The sequence below is a fragment of the Electrona antarctica genome (genome assembly GCF_951216825.1).
Source record: "Electrona antarctica genome assembly, chromosome: 18".
In the NCBI taxonomy this organism is placed as follows: Eukaryota; Metazoa; Chordata; class Actinopteri; order Myctophiformes; family Myctophidae; genus Electrona; species Electrona antarctica.
In genome coordinates this window covers 26,561,520-26,582,915 of record NC_136799.1, presented here as the reverse complement: position 1 = coordinate 26,582,915, position 21,396 = coordinate 26,561,520, and the positions used below count along the sequence as shown (strand labels likewise).

The 21,396-nt window shown below is 39.1% G+C and overlaps 1 protein-coding gene across 2 annotated transcripts; it reads left to right on the top strand.

Moving 5' to 3' along the window:
* Nucleotides 1–34: 34 nt before the first annotated feature.
* Nucleotides 35–21,253, top strand: plb1 (phospholipase B1). Of its 2 annotated transcripts, XM_079527704.1 has the most exons (43): nucleotides 35–160; nucleotides 5,092–5,147; nucleotides 5,277–5,337; nucleotides 5,687–5,750; nucleotides 5,916–5,950; nucleotides 8,149–8,203; nucleotides 8,288–8,339; nucleotides 8,656–8,727; nucleotides 8,856–8,918; nucleotides 9,066–9,121; nucleotides 9,285–9,357; nucleotides 9,474–9,581; nucleotides 9,731–9,787; nucleotides 10,775–10,843; nucleotides 11,059–11,136; nucleotides 11,253–11,313; nucleotides 11,392–11,450; nucleotides 11,691–11,764; nucleotides 12,364–12,407; nucleotides 13,026–13,134; nucleotides 13,462–13,513; nucleotides 13,637–13,717; nucleotides 13,867–13,932; nucleotides 14,509–14,609; nucleotides 14,933–15,014; nucleotides 15,285–15,389; nucleotides 15,581–15,676; nucleotides 15,795–15,866; nucleotides 15,970–16,047; nucleotides 16,304–16,364; nucleotides 16,451–16,509; nucleotides 17,065–17,132; nucleotides 17,339–17,382; nucleotides 17,523–17,622; nucleotides 17,774–17,825; nucleotides 18,023–18,103; nucleotides 19,001–19,066; nucleotides 19,239–19,333; nucleotides 19,632–19,713; nucleotides 19,813–19,917; nucleotides 20,096–20,191; nucleotides 20,303–20,377; nucleotides 20,454–21,253. In XM_079527704.1, the coding sequence occupies exons 3-43, from the start codon at nucleotides 5,289–5,291 to the stop codon at nucleotides 20,724–20,726; spliced, it is 3,168 nt and encodes a 1,055-aa protein (XP_079383830.1). In that variant the 5' UTR covers nucleotides 35–160; nucleotides 5,092–5,147; nucleotides 5,277–5,288; the 3' UTR covers nucleotides 20,727–21,253. The 2 variants fall into 2 exon arrangements, with proteins under 2 accessions (XP_079383830.1, XP_079383831.1); XM_079527705.1 differs by lacking the exon at nucleotides 5,277–5,337 and having other exon boundaries at nucleotides 5,700–5,750.
* The last annotated feature ends 143 nt before the right edge of the window (nucleotides 21,254–21,396 follow it).

The window sequence follows — 21,396 nt, the reverse complement described above, 5'->3', positions numbered from 1 at the left end:
AGTCAGCCAGTATCAACATCCGGTCATGAAGTATGACGTAGCTGCTGCTGCTGCATGCATGGGGTGTCCATACTTTTACTGTTTACATTTCGGTCTAATAAAGTATTCAATTAATCAAACTCTGCCGTAGCAGCCCCTCATTGGGATACAGTCGAGTAGGGTAAGTGACATTGTTTGGTTAATAGAATTTTATTTTTCAAAGGTGTATTAGCTCAAGCTGTATGTTCTGATAGTACTCTGATAGTATTAGTAATAGACTAGTGTCTCTCCAGCTCTTTAATAAACATAAAAATACATTTCAGGAGGGTTGCAAATTACAGCCAATCAGGAAAGAGTGCGCATTTATCAGCTTGAATTTGATAATGTTCCAGTCTGCTCATTTGTCTGCTCATTTCTTTGTGTAATTTCCAGATCATTTCTCCCAATTGTACTTGTTTAATTGGTAGGCTACCATGTGTGAGTTCTCTCCCCATATTGGATACAATATTGCTATCCTAAAATGTATTTTATGCCCACTAAAGGAGCCGGAGAGAGAGGCTGAGACAGTTTTAGTTTTAGGCCTATCTCTTTGTAAGGTCACATCAAACTTCGGCTGTTCCATCCGCTATAGGCTATAGCCTACCAGTAAGACACCCTGAGTCCCTAAAGGGCGAGGTTGCGTGCACGCATCCGCCTGGGTGACTGCAGACTGCTGGGCGAGCGTTGGCATGGGGGTCAGATCAACATATGGAATGAATTCTGTACTGGCCATATATGGAGCGTGTCTTGAGTGTACAGGGTTTGATGAGGTCAGATCAACATATGGAATGTCAGAACAGGTCAGCTCCATATATGGAGATCTAAGGGTGGCAGCGGGGGCAGTGTCTTCAGTGTACAGGGTTTGTTGAGGGCCAAGGTAGGGCTGGGCCTGAATTTTCTGGCTTGTTGAGAACTCTAGTTTTCGCCAGCTGCCAGGCGCAGCTGCATTAATAACTTTGGGGCGGGCCCCTCTAGAGTTTGAATGGACAGGTATCAGTCAATTTACAATTTTACAATTTTAGGCATTTAGCAGACGCTCTTAATCAAGAGCGACTTACATTAAGCAAGAACAAAAAGCATGGGAATACATCACATATGTAAAATGCATTTATCGCGAAGTCAAAAGGGAGACATCGAAAAGGACAGATGGGGATGGATCAACATATGGAATGTCAGAACAGATCAGCTCCATATATGGAGATCTAAGGGGTTTGAAGTTTGAGGTCAGATGTAGAGTTGCTGGCCAATATTGATGACATCAGGGATCTCCATCCCAGATGATGTCATGACGTGATGTCATGAGGCATGACCTAATGCACGTTTTCATGGTTGCAGATCGCAATAAGTTTATGGTTTCATGATTCCATCACCTTTGAATTATCACATTTCCGATTTGATGATCTGTGAAAGGGTCTCCACGGAATGTTTTAAAATCCTTAAACTGGAAATCTATTGTAGCATTAAGGGCAACAACTGTTCTGTTGGAACAGCCTGTAGTCTGATTTTAGAGTCTGTTGTAGTTCCAGAATAGAGTCATAACATGAAAACGATGCATGGTGGGACAATACTATCCTATGTGAACGCCTCACCATACTGGCCCCACCCCGGCCCCAACATAATTCCCTCACATACTCTATACCCCCAACTCCCCCACCTCCATACGCCCACTCCCACAACTCCCCAAAATCCAGATCACCCCCTTCTCCCATAACTGTTACCCCACAACTCCCCTGCCTCCATAACCCCCACTCCTGGAAAGCATTGCATTCTCTCTCTTCTGATTCCAAGGGTCAGATCAGGGTATCTATAAAACCAATCTCAGTCCAAGTTCATAAAACATTTAACAATCTAATCATCTCATCTCATCATTGCCAAAACTGATCCCTGGTCGTTCAGTGCACGTCATCATAACACAGCCAATGAGCTAGTTAAGCTTGTACGGTAATGTGCTGTGACGTTAAAACAGCCTGACACATCACCTACAATTTAATGGGTGTTTTTGTTTTGTTGATTTAACAGAAAACTCGTAAAAAGTTCTTTATCGCTGGATGTTATCGTTATCGTTAAATTCACCATCACAGGTTAATTTTGTAAGGTGTGTTTTATTATCGTGCCCTATATAGGCCTATGGGACTATTTGGAGTAGGCCTATTCTACCATGCCCTATGAAAATATATATTTTTTAGAAACCTGTAGGAAATGGATATAAAGTGAAATAAATGTTAAACAAAATGGCTGCCAAACTTTCCCCATCACCTTCATGTGATCTCTCTCTCTCTCTCTCTCTCTCTCTCTCTCTGTCTGTCTCTCAATTTCTTCTATGCATTCCACTTTTAAAATGAGTGTGTGAGAAGCTACATTTATGGGCTCAACATTATGATTATTATATCTGTTTGAGTTTTTACACCTAAATGAGCTTTTCATAGCAGTAATGCTCTAATCAGCTATGAACCACAAAATGTATGTACATCTGTGGAGAATCACTCTGGTTACTATCGCTGTGTCCACAAAGTCAGTCTCCTGTGCCTTGTCAATGCAATAGTTCCAGAAAATGTTTCTTGATGACATCACATATTTTCTTTGACAGTCTTGTTCGTGACCACAAATATTAGGCTACTATACAATATTAGAAACCCTGCTTGTTAGCTATGTTGATTGATTGATTGATTTTTGTTTTGTAGAATTACAGTACATTTCAAGTACAACTCAATACAAGACTGTGGCCGACACCATAAAGCACAATAGGGTCCACCAAATATACACTTCTATATAGCCAAAAACAGGAAATCATCATAAAAACATTTTTATACAGTGATGGGAAAAGGGGGTGGGTGGGGGATTCAGATTTTACGGGGCCAGTTTCGAATTGCAGCTGTCCGTAGGTGCCCTTTGAGAGCGGTTTTGAAAGAGTCAAGGGATTCGCAAGGGCGTCCCACATTTTGGTGGCATAGGAGCGAAATTAATTTAGTCCCTTGTTTTTGCCGAATCTGGGTTGCTCATGGTTTGTTGAACTCCCTCTGTTAGTTAGGTTTAAAAGATAGTGAACATTTTCTAGCTTTTAGCATTTTGACCAATGCATACACCTTTTGATGAATTGAAAATGGTGGGCCCTATTGTAAACAAGTGTAATGCTTTATGGTGTCGTCCACTCACAGTTAACACCTTGGAAGCCCAGGTCGGAGTTCTCCGTCAAGTTTTTGTATTGAGTTGTACTTTAAATGTACTGTAATTCTGCAAACTGTTAATAAATAAATCAATCAATCAATCAATCAAACCTACAAGGTAATTAATTGACATATTAAGCTACAGTAGTCAACATTCCAGTCAAAATTTGACTGGAATTTGACAGGCAAAATATTTCTTTATGAAAACAAAGTGATATAAATTGTATGGAGCATAATTGTATTCTGTCTCTTTAATCCATCAAATATTTGTCTTTTTTCTTTTTTTTCCAAAATAACAATGAATGATGACATTTACTGTATATAAAGTTGACATAAATTGACATTTAAGTATGTCATTATGATGACATACAGTAGGGCCATAAATATGGCTCCACCTCTCTTACACCTTCCATAGTGCATTATTGACATCTGTTGCAAGACTGCAGGGATAGGTGACGGTGACACAGCTACAGTACAGACAAACCAATTAAGCAGACAGAGGGACAGTTAGGGCGAGGTACAGCCCTTGTGATTTGGTTGATTGATAGGCTGATAACGTGATAAAAAAGGTAGGACAGAGAATAAAACTCTGTGTCAGGCAGTCATTCTGTCTCTCATGCGGTGGAAGAGTAGGGAGGTACAATCCTTTAGTGAGTACAATAGGTCCTCAGATAACACCCCTCATCATGACTACCTTGGGACTCATGATTCTTGTTTCTCTTGTGGCCAACTTTCTGGGATCCTGTGCACATCTTTCAGGTAAAGTACACAGTAAAATCTGCAGAGACTGAAGAGAGAGTCAAAAAATACTTTTTGATTGATTTTACTCCGTTAGTCCAATATTTTTGTATTCAACTGAATTGTTGACCAGCCGGAAATGTGCTTGCTGAAATACAATTACAACATCCAACTAACACTATCGCTACTCTATACAAAGCCATTGTTTGCTGTCACAAAGGGAAGTCCAATGCGCTTCAGCCAAGTTGTGAGTAGTAAGTAAGGCTTCTGTGCTCAACAGTAAAGGACAATATAATATGAATGAAGTGTCACCTGTTCAAGTCAAAATAGACTACCTAAATAAATTACTGAAGCACTCAAATAAGTCTGCATGTTTTTTTGTTTTTTTTAAGATATTTTTTGGGGGCTTTTTCTGCCTTTATTGATAGGACGAAAGTAGTCTGACAGGAAATGGGGAGAGAGATGGGGGAAAGACACGCGGCAAAGGCCGTCGGGATCGGGAGTCGAACCCACGGCACGCCGTCAGGCTCAGCTCAGCAGCCTAGGTGCCCAGAAGGTCGAGCTAACCGCCCAGGCCAAGTCTGCATGTTTTACGTATTTTATTTCAGGGGTGACTGACTCTCTGGAATGATGTACCATAGGGTTAATTTGTTGCCAATTTGAACAGAATGAGGACTTTTTACACAGTTAGCTAAATATAAATAAAACTCCTCTGTACAGAAGGGACTTTGGCTGAAAATACAGGCTAAGTGTAAATAGGGTCAGTTGAGTTCATTGAACTCAGATTAATGGTAAAATGTCAAGGGAAGAGTAAATCCAAAGTAAGACATTAATTGGTCAACCTGTCAATTTAGTACCTGTTTGTTGTTTTACCTGCAATAAGGTTAGAAATAAGTTTAGGGTTAGGCATTGTACTGGGGTTAAGTTTAGGTATAGGGTTTTAGGCATAGTTTTACTGAGGTTAATAATTTACTTAAGTTACTTTAGGAATACCAGGCAGCGCAGTTCCGCCGGATGTATGCCCGGGGTGACTTGGTAAATGGGCGATTCGTCTGGTATTCCCTGTTTTTACCCTAACCTGTTCAGAATAATTATGGGTGTACAATATGTCTTTGTAAAAGTTGTCCCATATGGCAGCAAACTGTTTCATTGGTTTCTATGTCTCATTTAGATGCAGTCCACAATGAAATACATTCAAATCAGCTACAAACAGAAGAATCAGAGAATGTGAGTGGTATAGTGGTATACTTATGCTGTATGATTAGTTTTTGTATATGTTATTGATCATGTGGGTGTTCATACAATCTATTTCATTGATCATCTGTACATTCACTGCATCATTTATTTCTGTTACAGAGGGGAAGTTACATGCCATTCCTTTGTTCGCAACCTGCCCTCTCATCTAAATCACCCTCTGGTAGACCTTTATACTACATTCTAATATTAATGAAGCCTTATTTCGCAAAAGAGAATAGCTGATCTACAAGCTCACAACGTGTTAAAATGCAATGTGTTGTGCGCTTGTACAGTATATTTATACATTTAGAACGTTTTTCTTTCTTTTGTTTTTCTTTCCTTTTGTTTCTTTTTTTTTACAATAGGCCTATTATGAAGAAATGTGTGAAACTTTGCCAGATTAAGGATGCCAGGTTGAAAGTGATAAAAAAAAGGCATTTATTATATACTTTAATGTAACTTAGGTTAACAAAGGGTGTCCAATGGTTGTGTGATGCATACTTCATTCATTATTGTTTCTTCTCCATCAGTTGATACCCTCAGACCTGCTGATATCTCAGTGATCTCTGCCATGGGCCTACCGCTCTCTTATAGGTACACTAACACTATGAAGAAGTGCACCATCTGCCAATATACCGTATTTCCATCACCACTCTGAAGTGACAACATTACTGTTCACTGATAAGTGGAACACATTCTGTAGCAGTTTGTCTTGCACTGTCTCACAGCTAACACAACATTTTGTGTCTCCACCCACAGGACTGAGGCATTCCGCATTGTCAGTAGATTAGCAGGTGAGTCTGGATGTCCGTTGTATCAGTCGAAATCTTTCCTATCATAGTACAATTAGTACATATTTAATCATACACACCACTTTACTACTAAAGGGTATCATACTGGACTTAATATTCTTCATGATGTTGGTTTTAAACATTATGTGATCCCCTTGTCCTGGACATCAATTTTAAATGTGTGTCTTTTACTGATATGCTGAAAGAGTTTTTTAGCATTTGGTTTTCATTGAGAGTTTCCTTGAAATTCAACTTTCTATTTTTCCTTTGGAACGCATGCTCTAATCGCAGTTACTTCATAGTTATTTTAAACAGGCCCATTAGTTAAAGGATTCTTGCTTTCAGTTTCATCCAAAGTAGCTACAGTTGTTCTTATCAACAGTTATTCATCAACTTTGAATTGAAGTGGCCAACAATACCTTTTTTCAGGTGGTTTGGGGGATTTACTGATTATCTAGTTGAAAGCTAGTGGTCTCCAGAGACCTTCTTTGATCTAATCAACATTGTAATTTAGGGCTGTTGTAAAGAGAAATGGCTTTTGTCTCAACTGAAGTTCAGTCCAAGTTCAGAATCAGATGTTGTAAAGAGGAATGACTTTTGTCTCAACTGAAGTTCAATCCAAGTTCAGAGTTTGCTAAACACATTCACCAACACTTGTTGGACAGAAAGTTTTGTGCAGGTGCCAGAGAAAAAGGACAAATGCATGCATGTCGGATTAAAACATTTTCAATTAAAAAAATAAAATAAAAACGTAATATTACGTCCTTGCACAGGAGGGTTGTGCTGCTAAAACTGATTAAAACGTTTTGGGGAATTGGCGATATTGGGAAATTTTGTTCTTAAGAAAATATTCATTGAATTGTTCCAAAGATGCATTGGTCATATGTATCAGTCAGTTATCACAGTGCTCTCGTATCACCAGATAGAAAGACAAGTGGCTTTTCTGTATCAACTGTAGAGATAGCCTACTGTAAGTGGAATAGAGAATGGATATTTGACCTATAACTAGATCCACATCTATCAATACGGTACTAATTCTGGCCATGCAGATACAGTAATGAATGTAGCCTACACATAGTGATAGATTGTGCATGCCCACTAGTGTGTATATTTGTATTGTCTATTATGTCAGTATCACTATGGGTTCAGAGAATCAGATAGATACATTCATCAGGTTAGATATGTGCACATACTGCACAGGTATACTAATCCACAGATCCAGGCTGTGTTCAAAACGTCAGTTTCCTAAGACAATGTGTTTCAAAAGTCAGTGATAAAGGTGATCTGAAAAGTATCTTACTAAAGCGAACTTTTATCTTTGACGATAAGAGAGGGGGTCATAAACATAGGGCTTTGACCTCCATAGCTTATTCTGTAATGGGTAGTTTATTGTAATATGCTATATATATTTTATTATCCCCTTGGGGAAGCGCATCCTAAATACAGAGGAGCAGGGAACGGCCCAAAGTATACCACTTGTAAGTGCTATACACCAGCTGTAATGCCAGTACCTTGGTCAAGGGCAATGGCAGGACTATGTAACGATGTTGTCTTTTGGTGTAGGAGGAAACCGCATAGAGTACCTGTGAACAAGCATTGAGAGAACATGCAAACTCCACAAAGAAAGGCCCCAAACCTTATTATGTTATTATCTTATGCTATGTTATAATATCTGATAATTGATAACAACTGACAATATCTGAATATGAAAACAAACCTCCTTTTAGCAACAACAGTGAAAGTGACAGTAAAGGGCCGTCCACACCAACAATAAACATAGCATAACAATACATATATTGTTTTAGAAAAAAATGTTCTTCCACTGTTCAAATAGGGAAAGCCTTTCGATATGTCTGTATGTATATTGTGTAATGTATTGTATACTTTTGATTGTATACTTTTATGAATCTGTGCTCCAAACCATGTGATCATGGTCGTGAGTTAAATAAATGATGATGATGATGAGAAATTGTTCCAACGCAAGTGGATGACAGAGTCCACGCCACAACTACAGTATAACTAACAGTTATAACAGTGGTAAACCATATAGTTATATTGAGCTTGGTGTGGACGGCGCTTAACATTGAGCGGCTCCCATCTTGTCATTGTGTTGCTAATAGTTTTTTGTTGGTAAACAGAATATAAGCAACTTTGATTGCCTTGAAATATTCATGATTGCTCTCTCCTTCCATTTCAAACAGAACTGATGTCCAGGTTTAATCCTGACGTTATCGCTCTGCCATCATTGCAGCATAGGTACACCAATACACAGAAACACATGCTGACATGAATATACTGTAGACATGTTTAAAGGCAGTGGTGTGTTGTATTGTGTTGCAGGAGTCTGTTGGAACAGGCTGAGGAACTGTCCGTTTCCCTCTTCCATCATCAGGTGCTTTTTCAGTTCTATCCCTATTTCCCATACTGTATATCCATTGTTTAGAAATCCCTCTCCATAGAAATCTATAGTGTAGGGAAAATAATTACTATTTTCTGGTAATAAGAGATGGTGATTGGTAGCTAATGTTTGCCATTTAAAATGACCGATCCTAGATCACCTTTAGTAAATGAGAAATATTTTACCAAATGTATTTTATTTGAGGATGAAAACTTGGTGGCATTCTGCTCTAAATACATTATGCAACACTGACAAAGGTGGATTGTTTTCTCTCAGGCCAAATAATAGTAATTTACATTTGTCCTTGCAGGCCACAGGCAGAGACTGGAATCTGGTCCTGCTGTTTGTCCCAGTTGACTCTCTGTGTGTTTGCTCATCACAGGTAAGACTTGTAAATCCTTGTTGTAAAATAACTCAGTTTCAGAGACAGTTTCTTACAAAACTGCATTCTAGCAGGATATGATGATAGATACTACAGTACATAATCATGTACTCTATTCATGTCTATAGGCTGCTTTAAAAGTTGAAGCTATTGTGCAGGAGGTGGAGGCAGCTCTGCAGATATTACAGAAGGTTTGTTGTGTGTGAAATCCTGTCATCATGGAGTCCAATTGTATTACATTAAGGGTTCATAATAGAATGTGAAAAATAATGTGAAAAAATCATATGTGCTGTACTGTGTTATGTGCTACACAATCAATGTTGTTTTGGTATTTTCAGCTACATAAAACACTTATACATACAGTGGTTTGGAGTGTCCACCCTCAACTGGACAAGTGAGTGCTTAACCTTTGTAATACCACTTCATTCTTGTATAATGGCTATTGTATATTGTGTATTTTGATCTTGAGTATGTTTATACACAATCTAGAATTTCCTATTAACTGTAAAATTATAATCTGTTAGACTTGATTATGTTTTATTCCTTATTTTTTGCAGTCAATGTCAGTGTGTGCCAGATAACAGCAAGCGCCAGCAACTGCAGAGAGCCACGCTAATAAAAGAGCTTCAGGTATATACATATTAAGTGTGAGTGTCATTGAAAGCATGTGTGCATGAGGCTTTGTCTGAATACTTTATGCGTAGCAGCTGCTTACCTAATAGTTTTTTCACTTGCTCTGTGTATAGGACTCTCTCGATCATCTCTTGGCAGACCAGAAGTGGCACAGCCGAAGTGAAGACTTCTCAGTACTGCTGCAGGCTACACCGCTCATAACTGAGCTCATCTCAGACTCTGTAAATACTGAATAGGGAATAGACAGAAGCCATCTGTTATCAACCAATGATCTAGACATCTCAAGTTCAATAACAAATGTTACCATGAAAGATCATTGATGTGGCCAGAAGGCTAAAAATAGCAACCTTGTGTATGTGTGTCTCCTTAGAAAGAGACTACAGTGTCCGACTCGAACGAACTAGCTATTCAGCTATGGACAAACATGGTAGGTACTTATTTACACAACGTTGCTTGTTGTTGTACTTCATATTTCTTATGCTGTGTGCTAGCTCTGGTCCATAGCCTTACTGCTGCAGTAAGGCTCTGCTACTTTCGCTTTTAAATCTCACATGGAACTCAGACCAGCCTCTCCTCTTTAGTGGAAATCTCAACAACGTTTGACCTACTCACCAATACAAAGACGGGTTGTGTCATTAGAAAGCCTACTTTCCTTAGTGGACGCACTCTGAGCCCCCCACCACACGTATAAACGGTACTTTTTGGCCAGAAAGGGATTTTTTGTTTTCACTGGAGGAAAAATATTCTCTATGAGGCAATTCTCTGGGCAATATCGGTAGAGGGCGCATTGGAGTAACTAAAAGTATTTATTTTCCGGAGGAAACAAAATCCCTTTTTGGCCAAAAAGTACCGTTTATACGTGTGGTGGGGGGCTCAGAGTGCTCCCACTAAGGAAAGTAGGCTTTCTAATGACACAACCCGCCTTTGTTTTGGTGAGTAGCAAAAACGTTCTTTTTATTTACGCTAAAGAGGAGAGGCTGGTCTGAGTTCCATGTGAGATTTAAAAGCGAAAGTAGCAGAGCCTTACTGCAGAGCAGAATCATAGAAGCAGTAAGGCTATGGACCAGAGCTAGCTGTGTGCTATGGAAAACTGTCCAAGGTTTTTTAAATGTCCACTCTGTCAGTCAAATGGACCCAGTGTCTTGGTTGTAAAGTGAGTCAGCAGGGGACACTTGCCTGTCAAAGAATAGATGTTTGAGCACCATGGTGATATTCTAGAGAAGGGAGATTAGATAAGAGATGTAAAGATTATCTTGATCCTGATTATATATTGTATGATCTTCCTCATCCTTGTTTCTTTGCTGCACAGTGTATAATGTCATAACAATTGAATTATCTAATCATTGTCTGGATGCCTGTGACCCTGATGAACTGTCCCAAACATAAACTTGTTAACCAATCACATTATTTACAGCTCCAGCCATTGGCAGGTGAATCTGGAATCAAGGACAACAATATCCTCACTATTCCATGTCTTACTGAGGTGAGGTGATATGTAACAACTGCCAGTCAAACATAAACACATTATTACTATGTTTATATCAACGTACTGGGAAATATAACACAAAATCTGTATGTGAAAGAAAAAAAAACATTCTATAAACCCTATGATAGAAAAGGCTTGGTCAACAATTCCAAAATATCAAGTGAGAGCATATGGCCATAATTTGCATATGTTTTTCCTCAATCTCATGTTAGGAGCAACATTATCTACGGACACAGAGGAATTCCCCCATTAACAGACAGGAGACTGAGTTCTCTCCTCTGATGGACCCTGTGAGTGTCATCACTTACTTTTACTATTTCATCAAGACTCTTTCTTACTCTTACTCTTTCATCAGGAGGGGAAAGTAAGACTAGACAAATTGTTATACTGACATGTATTCTTTCAGGTAATGGGTACAGAGCTTCCGTGCACTGATCGCAATCCATCCCCCACTGTTCCCACTTCTGGTAAGGACTAGTTTGCTGTTATTGCGCTCTTAACCCATCCTAGGAAGTGTGACTAATGTGACTTTCTTTCTTTCACAGTTCATGAGCTAAGGCCCGGGGATATAAAAGTGGTAGCAGCAGTAGGAGACTCTCTGACAGTAAGTTTGTCCCTTTAACTGTGTAACAAGATGTTGCTTTCGTCTGCTCTCTTCTAAAGACTTGTATATATGTATGCTGTATGCCTAAAGAAAATCATTTAGCTGACAGTGACATGGGGAATTGATCATTTACCGTATGTGTGTGCTACTGGTGTGTGGTGGTGCGCCGTGCGTGTGTAGTCTCAGTGCTGGCTCTAAGACAGACTAGGCAAACCTTACTTCTTAATTTCCTCTGTACAGGCAGGAAATGGTGTGGGTGCGAAGACTGACAACCTTCTGTTGGTGATGAATGAATACAGGGGATTGTCATGGAGGTACAGTCTTCTACAGTACAATCTAAGTCTAATTTACACTTTGTCACATGACTATGACACTCAAACAGAAAATGACAAAACTAGAAGAACGTTTATGTGTCTGTGTGTCCATGGATAACTTACCACTTACCACTTACCACTGGACCGATAATATAATTAATTAATTAATGGTCCAGTGGAAGTAAAAGCCAAAAAGCGATTTACACAATAAAATATTATGTTTGTGAATAATTTTGTGAATGAATAATCTCCACCATTCCGCCATCCGTCCAAATTTGGGCAAGTCTGACGTCATCAATATGACGTTGTCGACATATCAGAGATCAACAGGGAAACCATGCCACGCCGTGCCATTATTAGACCCTGTTTTGTTTTCTAACATGTGACTGTGTGTATGTGTGTCTTAGTTGGTAGCAGCACGGTTACTGTGGTTACTGCATGGGCGTGTATGGATGTCTATTAGTCGGTTCATCAAGTGACTCGGTTGTCTGACAAAGTATACAGTAATTAGACCTTACAGCAAAATCTCAGATTTGACTCTGAAGAGTTCATGGATGTTTATGTGTTTAATTGTAACCTGTTTTGTATAAATCTTTCAGCATTGGTGGTGATGAGATCCTTGCCAATGTGACCACTCTGCCAAGTACGTTTCTCTCCAATGCTATTGATTAAGAAATAGTGTGTGTGTGTGTGTGTGTGTGTGTGTGTGTGTGTGTGTGTGTGTGTGTGTGTGTGTGTGTGTGTGTGTGTGTGTGCGTGTGCGTGTGCGTGTGTGTATATATTGCGATCTCACCCATGTGGACTTTTCTTTTTGCGTTTTCGGGCCGGGTAGGGCGTAAAATAGATTAATAGGAGTTAGCACGGAAGGCTAATCTATAAAAGTGCGTTTACATATATAATGATTGAGAAAATCTAAAAGAAAGTTCAGTTATTGTTTAAAAGAAAATAATTAATATGATGGTAATTTAATTATTCTTTAATTTTTATGTACCATTATTTGTTATCATCTTTAGCACTTATCTTATCTGCCTTATCTTTCCTATTAGTGTACTGGACAGTAGTACTGTATGGTCATTGATAACATTCTGTGATAAAGTTATAATAGCCCAATAAAGTTTTAGCTGTGATCTTATCTGGCAATGTACTGTAGCCTACCTGCTATCAGGTTTAGATGTTGACCATTTGTAATACACATAATACTGAGAATTGCTTTATGATAATCAATATTCACAAGCTTTTTTTGTGTGATTGTGGCAAACAGACATCCTGAGGGAATTTAACCAGAATTTAACTGGCTTCTCAAAGGGAATCGGTGGTGAGGAGACTGCTAAGGCCTTCCTCAACCAAGCCGTACCAGGAGCAAAGAGTGGGTAAGTCATATTACCTCTGTTTTTCTATTTACCCTATTCCTCATCCTTTGACTCCAGTCACATCATGTCTGTTTGTGATGATTTCTAGCGTACACACATGACACATGTACAGATACATAGCACTCCTACACACACACACACACACACACACACACACACACACACACACACACACACACACACACACACACACACACACACACACACACACACACACACACACACACACAAATATTTTCGGTTCAGTCCGTCAGGGTACCAGTGTTGTGTGTCCTAACCCCTCTCTCTGAAAACACAAAAACTGACAAAGTAGTATTTGTTTTTCAGTGACATGGTCAGCCAGGTTCAAATCATAGTGAACAAGATGAAGAATGATTCTGTAAGTCTATACTAGTAGACAAACATGAAGCCAGAGTTTTATTTTAGTAGTAACACTAATGCAGATTACACTAATTGACCTATGAAATAACATAACCCAATAAATTAACCTATTTCCTCACAGCGCATTGATTTTGAGAACGACTGGAAAGTTATCACCATGTTCATCGGAGGAAATGACTTGTGTGACTTTTGCACAGACAGTGTAAGCATTCTTATTGGATTTTAGTTTTGTACGGTGGCAACTTCTAAATTGGGGTTCAGCAATTTTATGTTAAAGCCAGTAATATGAAAAAAGTAATTGCTGCTTATCACTATTTATGTGCCTGACAAACAGCATTATTCTTTCCACAGATTATTTTCTCCGCTAGGAATGTGGTTGAACGGATCCGTGCAGCTCTAGATATCCTCCATAAAGAGGTATACTCACATATTTACATGACCATCTTTCAGTCCCAAAAAAATAAGAATAATAACAACAACAGTGTAGGTCTCTGCCAGGGCGGGTTGCCTACCCAGGGCAAGGACCCACAAACGTTCGATTTTATCCAACTGGCCAAAATGTGAAGTTAAACCTTTGGGGAAGAGGTTCTTCCTCCTTACTAGGAGAGTACAGTAGTTTCACACTGATTGGTCCAGTAGTGAAGGAAATTAGCTGGTCACAGGCACACAGACAGACTCATAGACGGAGATGGATGAAATCATAATCTCTGGCCTGCTGTCGACAGGTCTGGCGGAAATAACAATACTGATTAACAGGACAATCCAACACATTGCATTCAGTTATAAATGTAATAATTTTTGCATGTTGGGCCAGAAACAGTGACCAACAACAATATTTTAAACAATTACGTTTTAAACAATATCTGAACTATTTTTTTTATAAATTCATAAAACTATGTGCTATACCAAACTTACAAGATTTCATATCCTAAAGCAGTACACAGACAGACAGCTTTCCAATTCTGTGCCTTTATTGGTTTTGTACCTAACCAGGTACCTCGTGCCATTGTGAATCTTGTTGAGATGTTACACATTGTCCCCTTGCGTGAAGTGCACAGTGATGAGAGCCTTGGCTGTCCCACCTGGTTTGTAAAGTAAGTGTTGCCTGTTAGACCTTATTATTGGCAGACATTAAAGGAGTAGTTTACCCCCCAAAAATATTATCTTCTATCAATTACACACCCCATCCTAAGTCAATAATTCGATAACCGGCTGTGCAGAGGCTGTGCTTCCGGTAGGAGACACAAAAGAGACTCTCTGTGTCTCCATAGGGAACCTGCTGGTCATCAAATTATTAGGTTTAGGAATGCGACAAAAACAAAAGAATACCCATGAATTCAAGTCTCCATGGGAGATTTTCTTTTCTTCGGATGAACTATCTATCATTAGACATTTAACTATTTTTTTCTCTTTTCAGATTCATTTGCCCCTGCATACTGAAGCCTAAAGAGGGATCTGTTGAACTCCAGAGGGTCAAAGATTACAACAGAGCTTATCAGGTACATAAAGAACAAAATAACTGTTATTATTTCAAACCTCGCATTGAGAACATTCTAACGAGTCACCTGATATCCTCAATGCCGTGAAATAGCAGATCTACAAGTTCACAATGCGCCGTGCTAAACATGGTGAGCTCGTAGATCTGCTATTTTCACTGTGTGACACCTGCGTGCAACTACGTTTAACTCAGGCTTTATTTTTAGTATGTTTGTTTATTTACGGTATTACAGATTGCACTGTCTAATCCTACATAATGTCTCTCTTCACAGCATGCCATGCAACAGTTAATTGACTCAGGGCGGTATGACACTCATGACAATTTCACTGTGGTCCTGCAGCCTTTCCTCAGACAGATCTTTATTCCAAAACTGGAGGTGAGATCAGCTGCTGAGATTAGAAGTTATAAATTTGATGATGTGTCAAGTGTACACTGTTACTTTCGCCTTTCGGTGAGCGATTGTAAGATGAAATGTGAACTACTGTAGACTGTGTTCTTCAGGCATTGGGTTTCAAATTTTGTTTATACTAATAACACAACTTAATGTCTTTCTTTGTTCCTCTGAAGGATGGCCGGCCTGATCGCTCCTACTTTTCTCCTGACTGTTTCCATCTCAGCCAGAAAGCTAACAGCATCATGGCCCGTGCTCTTTGGAACAACATGGTCAGATGTGTCATAGCATAGAAGATATTACAACTTCAGTGATATTCTGGCATGCATGATTCTATATTAATCTTTTATTGATATTGACACAAAATTACTCACTTTTACAATGTCCCAGTTAGAGCCGGTGGGCAACAAGACGGTTACCCATGATTTCACAACTGTCATCGATTTAACGTGTCCTTCAGAGGTACCTTAACAAATGGCTAACTACACCATAATTAAACAATATCAAACATACATTTCTTTCAGTATAACTATACAGTAAATTTATTTTGTATTCTCTTTAATAGACTAGCCCGTTCTTCAGAACTGCTCACAACAGCAATTACACCTTCCCAGGTCCACCTCCAACCTCTCCACCTTTTACGGTAGGCAGGCTGTTTTATACTCGTAAGATAAGTGGCTGCCAGTCGTGTTGTATAGTTAATTTTTTAATCTATTTATTTATTTAGTTTGTTATTTTCAACTGAAAAAGGTGTCTGCGTCTTCACTTTAGTAACCAGTGACTCTGAATTATAGATTCAGTAGAAATAGATATAGATAGTATTTGACTTATATTCTGTGGGTCTGGGTTGACTCTGTAACCCTCTAAACAAAATCATGTCCTTCTCTGTCATTGTTTAGAACTGGGGCAGTGATTTCTTCTGTGTTGACACAGCTCCATCTAATACTGTCCCAACGTCAGGTGTGCATTCAATGTATTATTTGGGTATTATTAGAAGCAAAATAAGTTGTCGATTGTTAGATCTATTTATGTACATCTCCTCACAGTACACAGGCTGAGACCAGGAGACATCAATGTGGTGGCTGCACTCGGAGACTCTATAACAGTGAGTGCAGTGCACAAGCAAGGATGTTAATGGTGTGTGTGTGTGTGTGTGTGTGTGTGTGTGTGTGTGTGTGTGTGTGTGTGTGTGTGTGTGTGTGTGTGTGTGTGTGTGTGTGTGTGTGTGTGTGTGTGTGTGTGTGTGTGTGTGTGTGTGTGTGTGTGTGTGTGTGTGTGTGTGTGTGTGTGTGCGGCCGTGCACGTATGTGTGCAGTTATATTATCTATGGCTATAAATGTGAAAAGTATTTATTTAAAGACGTTTAAGACGTTCAACTCTTGTTGTGACAAATCATGACAATAAACACAATGTTTTGGGCAGATCAAATAATTAGTAAGAAGAAAAAAAGGCAGGGTAAAACACTTTTTGTTTTGTTTTTCTTCTTACTAATTATTTGATCGGCCCAAAACATTGTGTTTATTGTCATGTTTTGTCACAACAAGAGTTGGCTAAATACTTTTTGAAACGTCTATGGGGAAAATTATTGGGGAATTATTTCCTCATACCCTTGTTAGACATGTTATACATATACATACCAGTATTACTTTTCCTTCTATAGGCTGGATTTGGAGCTAAGGCAAAGAATCTTTTACAGTTAAGAACTGAGTCCAGAGGAGTGTCGTGGAGGTGAGAGTCGGTCTCAAAAGTATGACCTAATGTTTCTTGTAAACTGATTGCATTACTACATGTGAAGACTATTCTTACTTGAATAGTAAGAATACTTGAAACGCGACCAGTCACTTCTCGCCCTCAGGCGTCTTACTGGTATATATTTTGTTGACTTATCGTACGCATTGCATTGTGATAACATTTTGTGTCTTTGTTTGTTTTAGCATCGGAGGGGATGACCAACTTGAAACTGTCACAACATTACCCAGTAAGCACTTACCTTGGAGAGAAACACATTGTGTAATACATATTCTTGCCACTAGGTGACAGAGTTGACAAATTGACCAAGTTGATCACATTAATATTTTTTGTCTCTACTGAAGTAAAGTGTCTTGTTTTTGTAATCAGATATCCTCAAGAAGTTCAATCCTAGCATCACAGGAATGTCAATTGGTGAAGACAAAACACAGAATGGCTTCAACATGGCTGTATCAGGTGCTAAAATAGCGTGAGTGCTGAACTGTATTTTGAAAGCGCCTTCATAACATAATATGTATTGTTTGTATTGACATGTATTTGTTCATTGGTTACTGTTTCCAGGACCACTGTGTATTTATGTAATACTAATATTTGAAACCATATTCTAATGTTTTATACAGAGGAATCCCAGGGCAGGTCAGAAAACTAATTGATGCCATGAAAACCCACTCTGTGAGTTGATTTTACTTGATGATTTTACTTTTACTTGTGATTTTTCCATTGGCATAAATTATATAATATACTAGTTCTGCAACAGAAAGTAGCTAAAAAATAAGGCATGACATCCCATGTTATACCATCTCTCCTCATTCTCTGTTTCTCTGACTCTCTCTCGCCCTTTTACCTCTCTGTCCTTCTTGTGTATACAGGCTGTCAATTTTGAGAAAGACTGGAAGTTGGTGACCCTCTTCATCGGTGGCAATGACCTGTGTCAGTATTGTAATGATAGGGTGAGTTTCCATGAGCAGCCATCACTGGCCTCCGAGTTTTTGTCAGAGGTGCATTGCATAACCTGTATACAGAATAACTGGCTTAAGCCATAAAACAGCCATAGACAATCTCATGTCATAGCAAGGTGGCTACAACTCCTTCAGTGCATTGTGATGTCCTGTTTTTCGAGATGTCTCATAGTATCATCATCATGGTCCATGTGGAATAAGCACTGAGGCAGAATAATCAAGCATTGTGACCAAGCCTGCCCTAATTGATTTATTGTGTCACAGTGAGATGTGGGCAGACAAAGTTTCCTTTGAATGAGCACATTCTGTCACTCTCGCCCTCAAACACAAACCAACCCTCCCCCCACCCTGTCTCTCTGCCTCCCTCTGTATGAGACAAACACAGCATCAGCCCTTGTTCTCACATCAACAGGGGAGAAGTCAACTCTCTTCACCCTCTCTTCTTGCTCTTATCTTTCCTCTGTCCTCCTCTCTCTATCTCCTCTATCTTCTTTATTATCTATCTATCTTCCTTGCTTGTTTCCTTCTCTGGGGGGGGGGGGGGGGGGGGAGTAATGGAGAACAAAACAGAGAAAGAAACACGCAAGGAAGATTTAGATTTATTTTAATGTATTTTTTTTAATATTAAGTAATTATTATTATTATTATTATTATTACATGTTGAATGCCATTGCTTTCTTCAGTCGATATTTTCTTTGTAGATTGCTTTGAAGAATTTCCAATAATGCATTTATATTAGACTGGCCATGTACATATGCTGAGCAATGAATGTATTGGTGAATAACGTATGAGTCAACGACACCAGGGTTTATTTTATGTGTTGTTATAACAATGATATAACGTCTTAATGTCTATTAATGTACTTTCATTCCTCTCTCAACAACACAGGCCACATTGTCACCTCAGAACTATACTCATCACTTGATGACAAGTTTGGATATGCTCTACAAAGAGGCAAGATAGTGTTATATCTATTTAATTTAATCAGTAAATGGTTGCATATAAGCAGGGTGAAATTACACTGAAATTACGGTATAATTTATTTAACTAGACTGACCTCTAAATACAATGCAAATTCTACACCTTGCTGTAACCTAAATGTGCCGTTGTTTCCTTATGGCCTTAGGTCCCCAGGGTGATGGTAAATGTGTTGGAGATCCTAGAAATAGAAGGCCTTCGCAAAATCAAGAGAGACACTCTCGGGTGCAGCCTCTTACAAAAGTATGCTCATCAGTTCATTCACTGCACATCCATTCATGCATAACTCAAAATCACAAATTCCACCGCTGATTTGGCCCTTGGGAACAATTAGTCTTATCTTTGATATTCAATTTTCTATATAGTTAAGCAAAATAACAAATTCTACTCCTGCCAAAAGACTGACAGCTCTGAGTCAACAATCTGTCAGTTTTGTGTAAAAAAATAATCAGAGGTGAAAGAGTATAATAAACTATGTAATATAGACATCAAACAGTATTGCATTTTTATTTTCTAGTCTTTCTGCTTTCTTTCCCCCCAGATTTGTCTGTACGTGCTACATAGCACCTGGAGAAGATTCCCCAGAACTAGCTGAGATCAAACGGATCAATCGGGAAATTCAGGTTGGTGCACAGGAATGTTAATTGTTTTCTTTCCTGAATAGGTATGTAATGTAGAAATTAAGTAAGTATTTACTGACATTTGTGGTGTTTTTCTCACAGACTGAGACGGAGAGGCTGGTGTTTGGAGACCGCTATGACGGTAAAGACGACTTTACTGTGGTTCTGCAGCCGTTCTTCCGAAACACCATCGTCCCTTTGAATGCTGTAAATCCCCCATGCAAACACACACACACACACGCACGCATGCACGCACGCATGTGCGCACACACATAAATACATACTGTACATGTACTACTGTACATGCATGCTTGACAAACCACTGCCCTCAGAGAGCAATATTCATACAAACACTGGTGTTAATGTTATGCTCTTTATGCTTCAGGACGGGAAACCCGATGTCACCTATTTCTCTGTGGATTGTTTCCACTTCAGTGAACGGGGGCACGCAGACATGGCCGTGTCTCTGTGGAATAACATGGTGAGTCTATTAAGGATCACAGTTAAAGGCCTATCTGTGCTTTGGTTGCAGTCAATTTGAAATAATAATTGTTTTGAAAGTTGAGCAAAAGGTTTTCTGTTTTGCTTGTAGTTGGAGCCAGTGGGCTACAAACAGACATACAACACTTTTTCAAATGAGAGAAATCGCATCAAGTGTCCCACTACGGTAAGAAATATTATATGACACATTTTTGGGCCTACTGAATTGCAGATCTATAATGCTGTTCGCTTATGTCTTTCAGGAACACCCTTACATCTTCACAGTTGCGAACAGTTTTCCCAGTATAACCACCACGCTAGCACCCATAAGCCCAGCACCCACAATTCCAACCACAGCAACACCTTGTGACCCCAGCTCCTCAGATCAATATGTACCATTGTGGGCTGCTGCTGTGCTGGCTGTTGCAGGTCTTCTGATTGGCTGGGCTGTCACCTGGCTCCTCCTTTCTTGCAGAGAAAAAAGAAACAAGAAGAAGATGGAAACTGAGGTCGAGTTGAAGGGCACAGGCTTGTAGAACACAGTTCAAGTCAGTGCTGTACTTACTGTGGACTCTGTGACATAATACTGTATGTGGGGGCATCACTTAATTTGAACTACGCATAAAGCAGCTTTGCTGATCATTCAAAATGTAATGTAGAAGTCTGGGGGATTATGAACGACTAATACTTTTGTTTTTGTGATCAAGTTTTTATTTTGTTTTTTGTTAAAAAAGGCTTCCCACACCCCCCACCCCTCATGAACAACTAATACTGTACTAGGCTGCTTTCTTACAACACATGTTCAAGGCAGTGATTGTCATGCATGATACAGTACCTTTGGGATTCACACCAAATGTTTACGCTTAGATGATGTCAGGCTGAGTTGTCTTAATTATTGGCCTTTTCCCTTAAACAAGGATTTTCCAGTACAGTGTTTAAATGAAAATGGCAGCAACAAACTGCCACTTAAATTTCAACTTTTAGATAATTGTTTGTAAATATAGTTTTTAGATTTTTTTGGGGGGGGAATTTACATAAAATGTGTCAGTGATTGTAGAAATGTTTACAGCTATCAACAACCTGTTTTGTAATATTTGGAATAAAATTACAATTAAAATATGAACCATTTGCTGTATTCAAGTGGGAGTGAGAAACATTCACACAAATCAGTCAAACACAAGAGAATCACCAATAATATGAAGATCA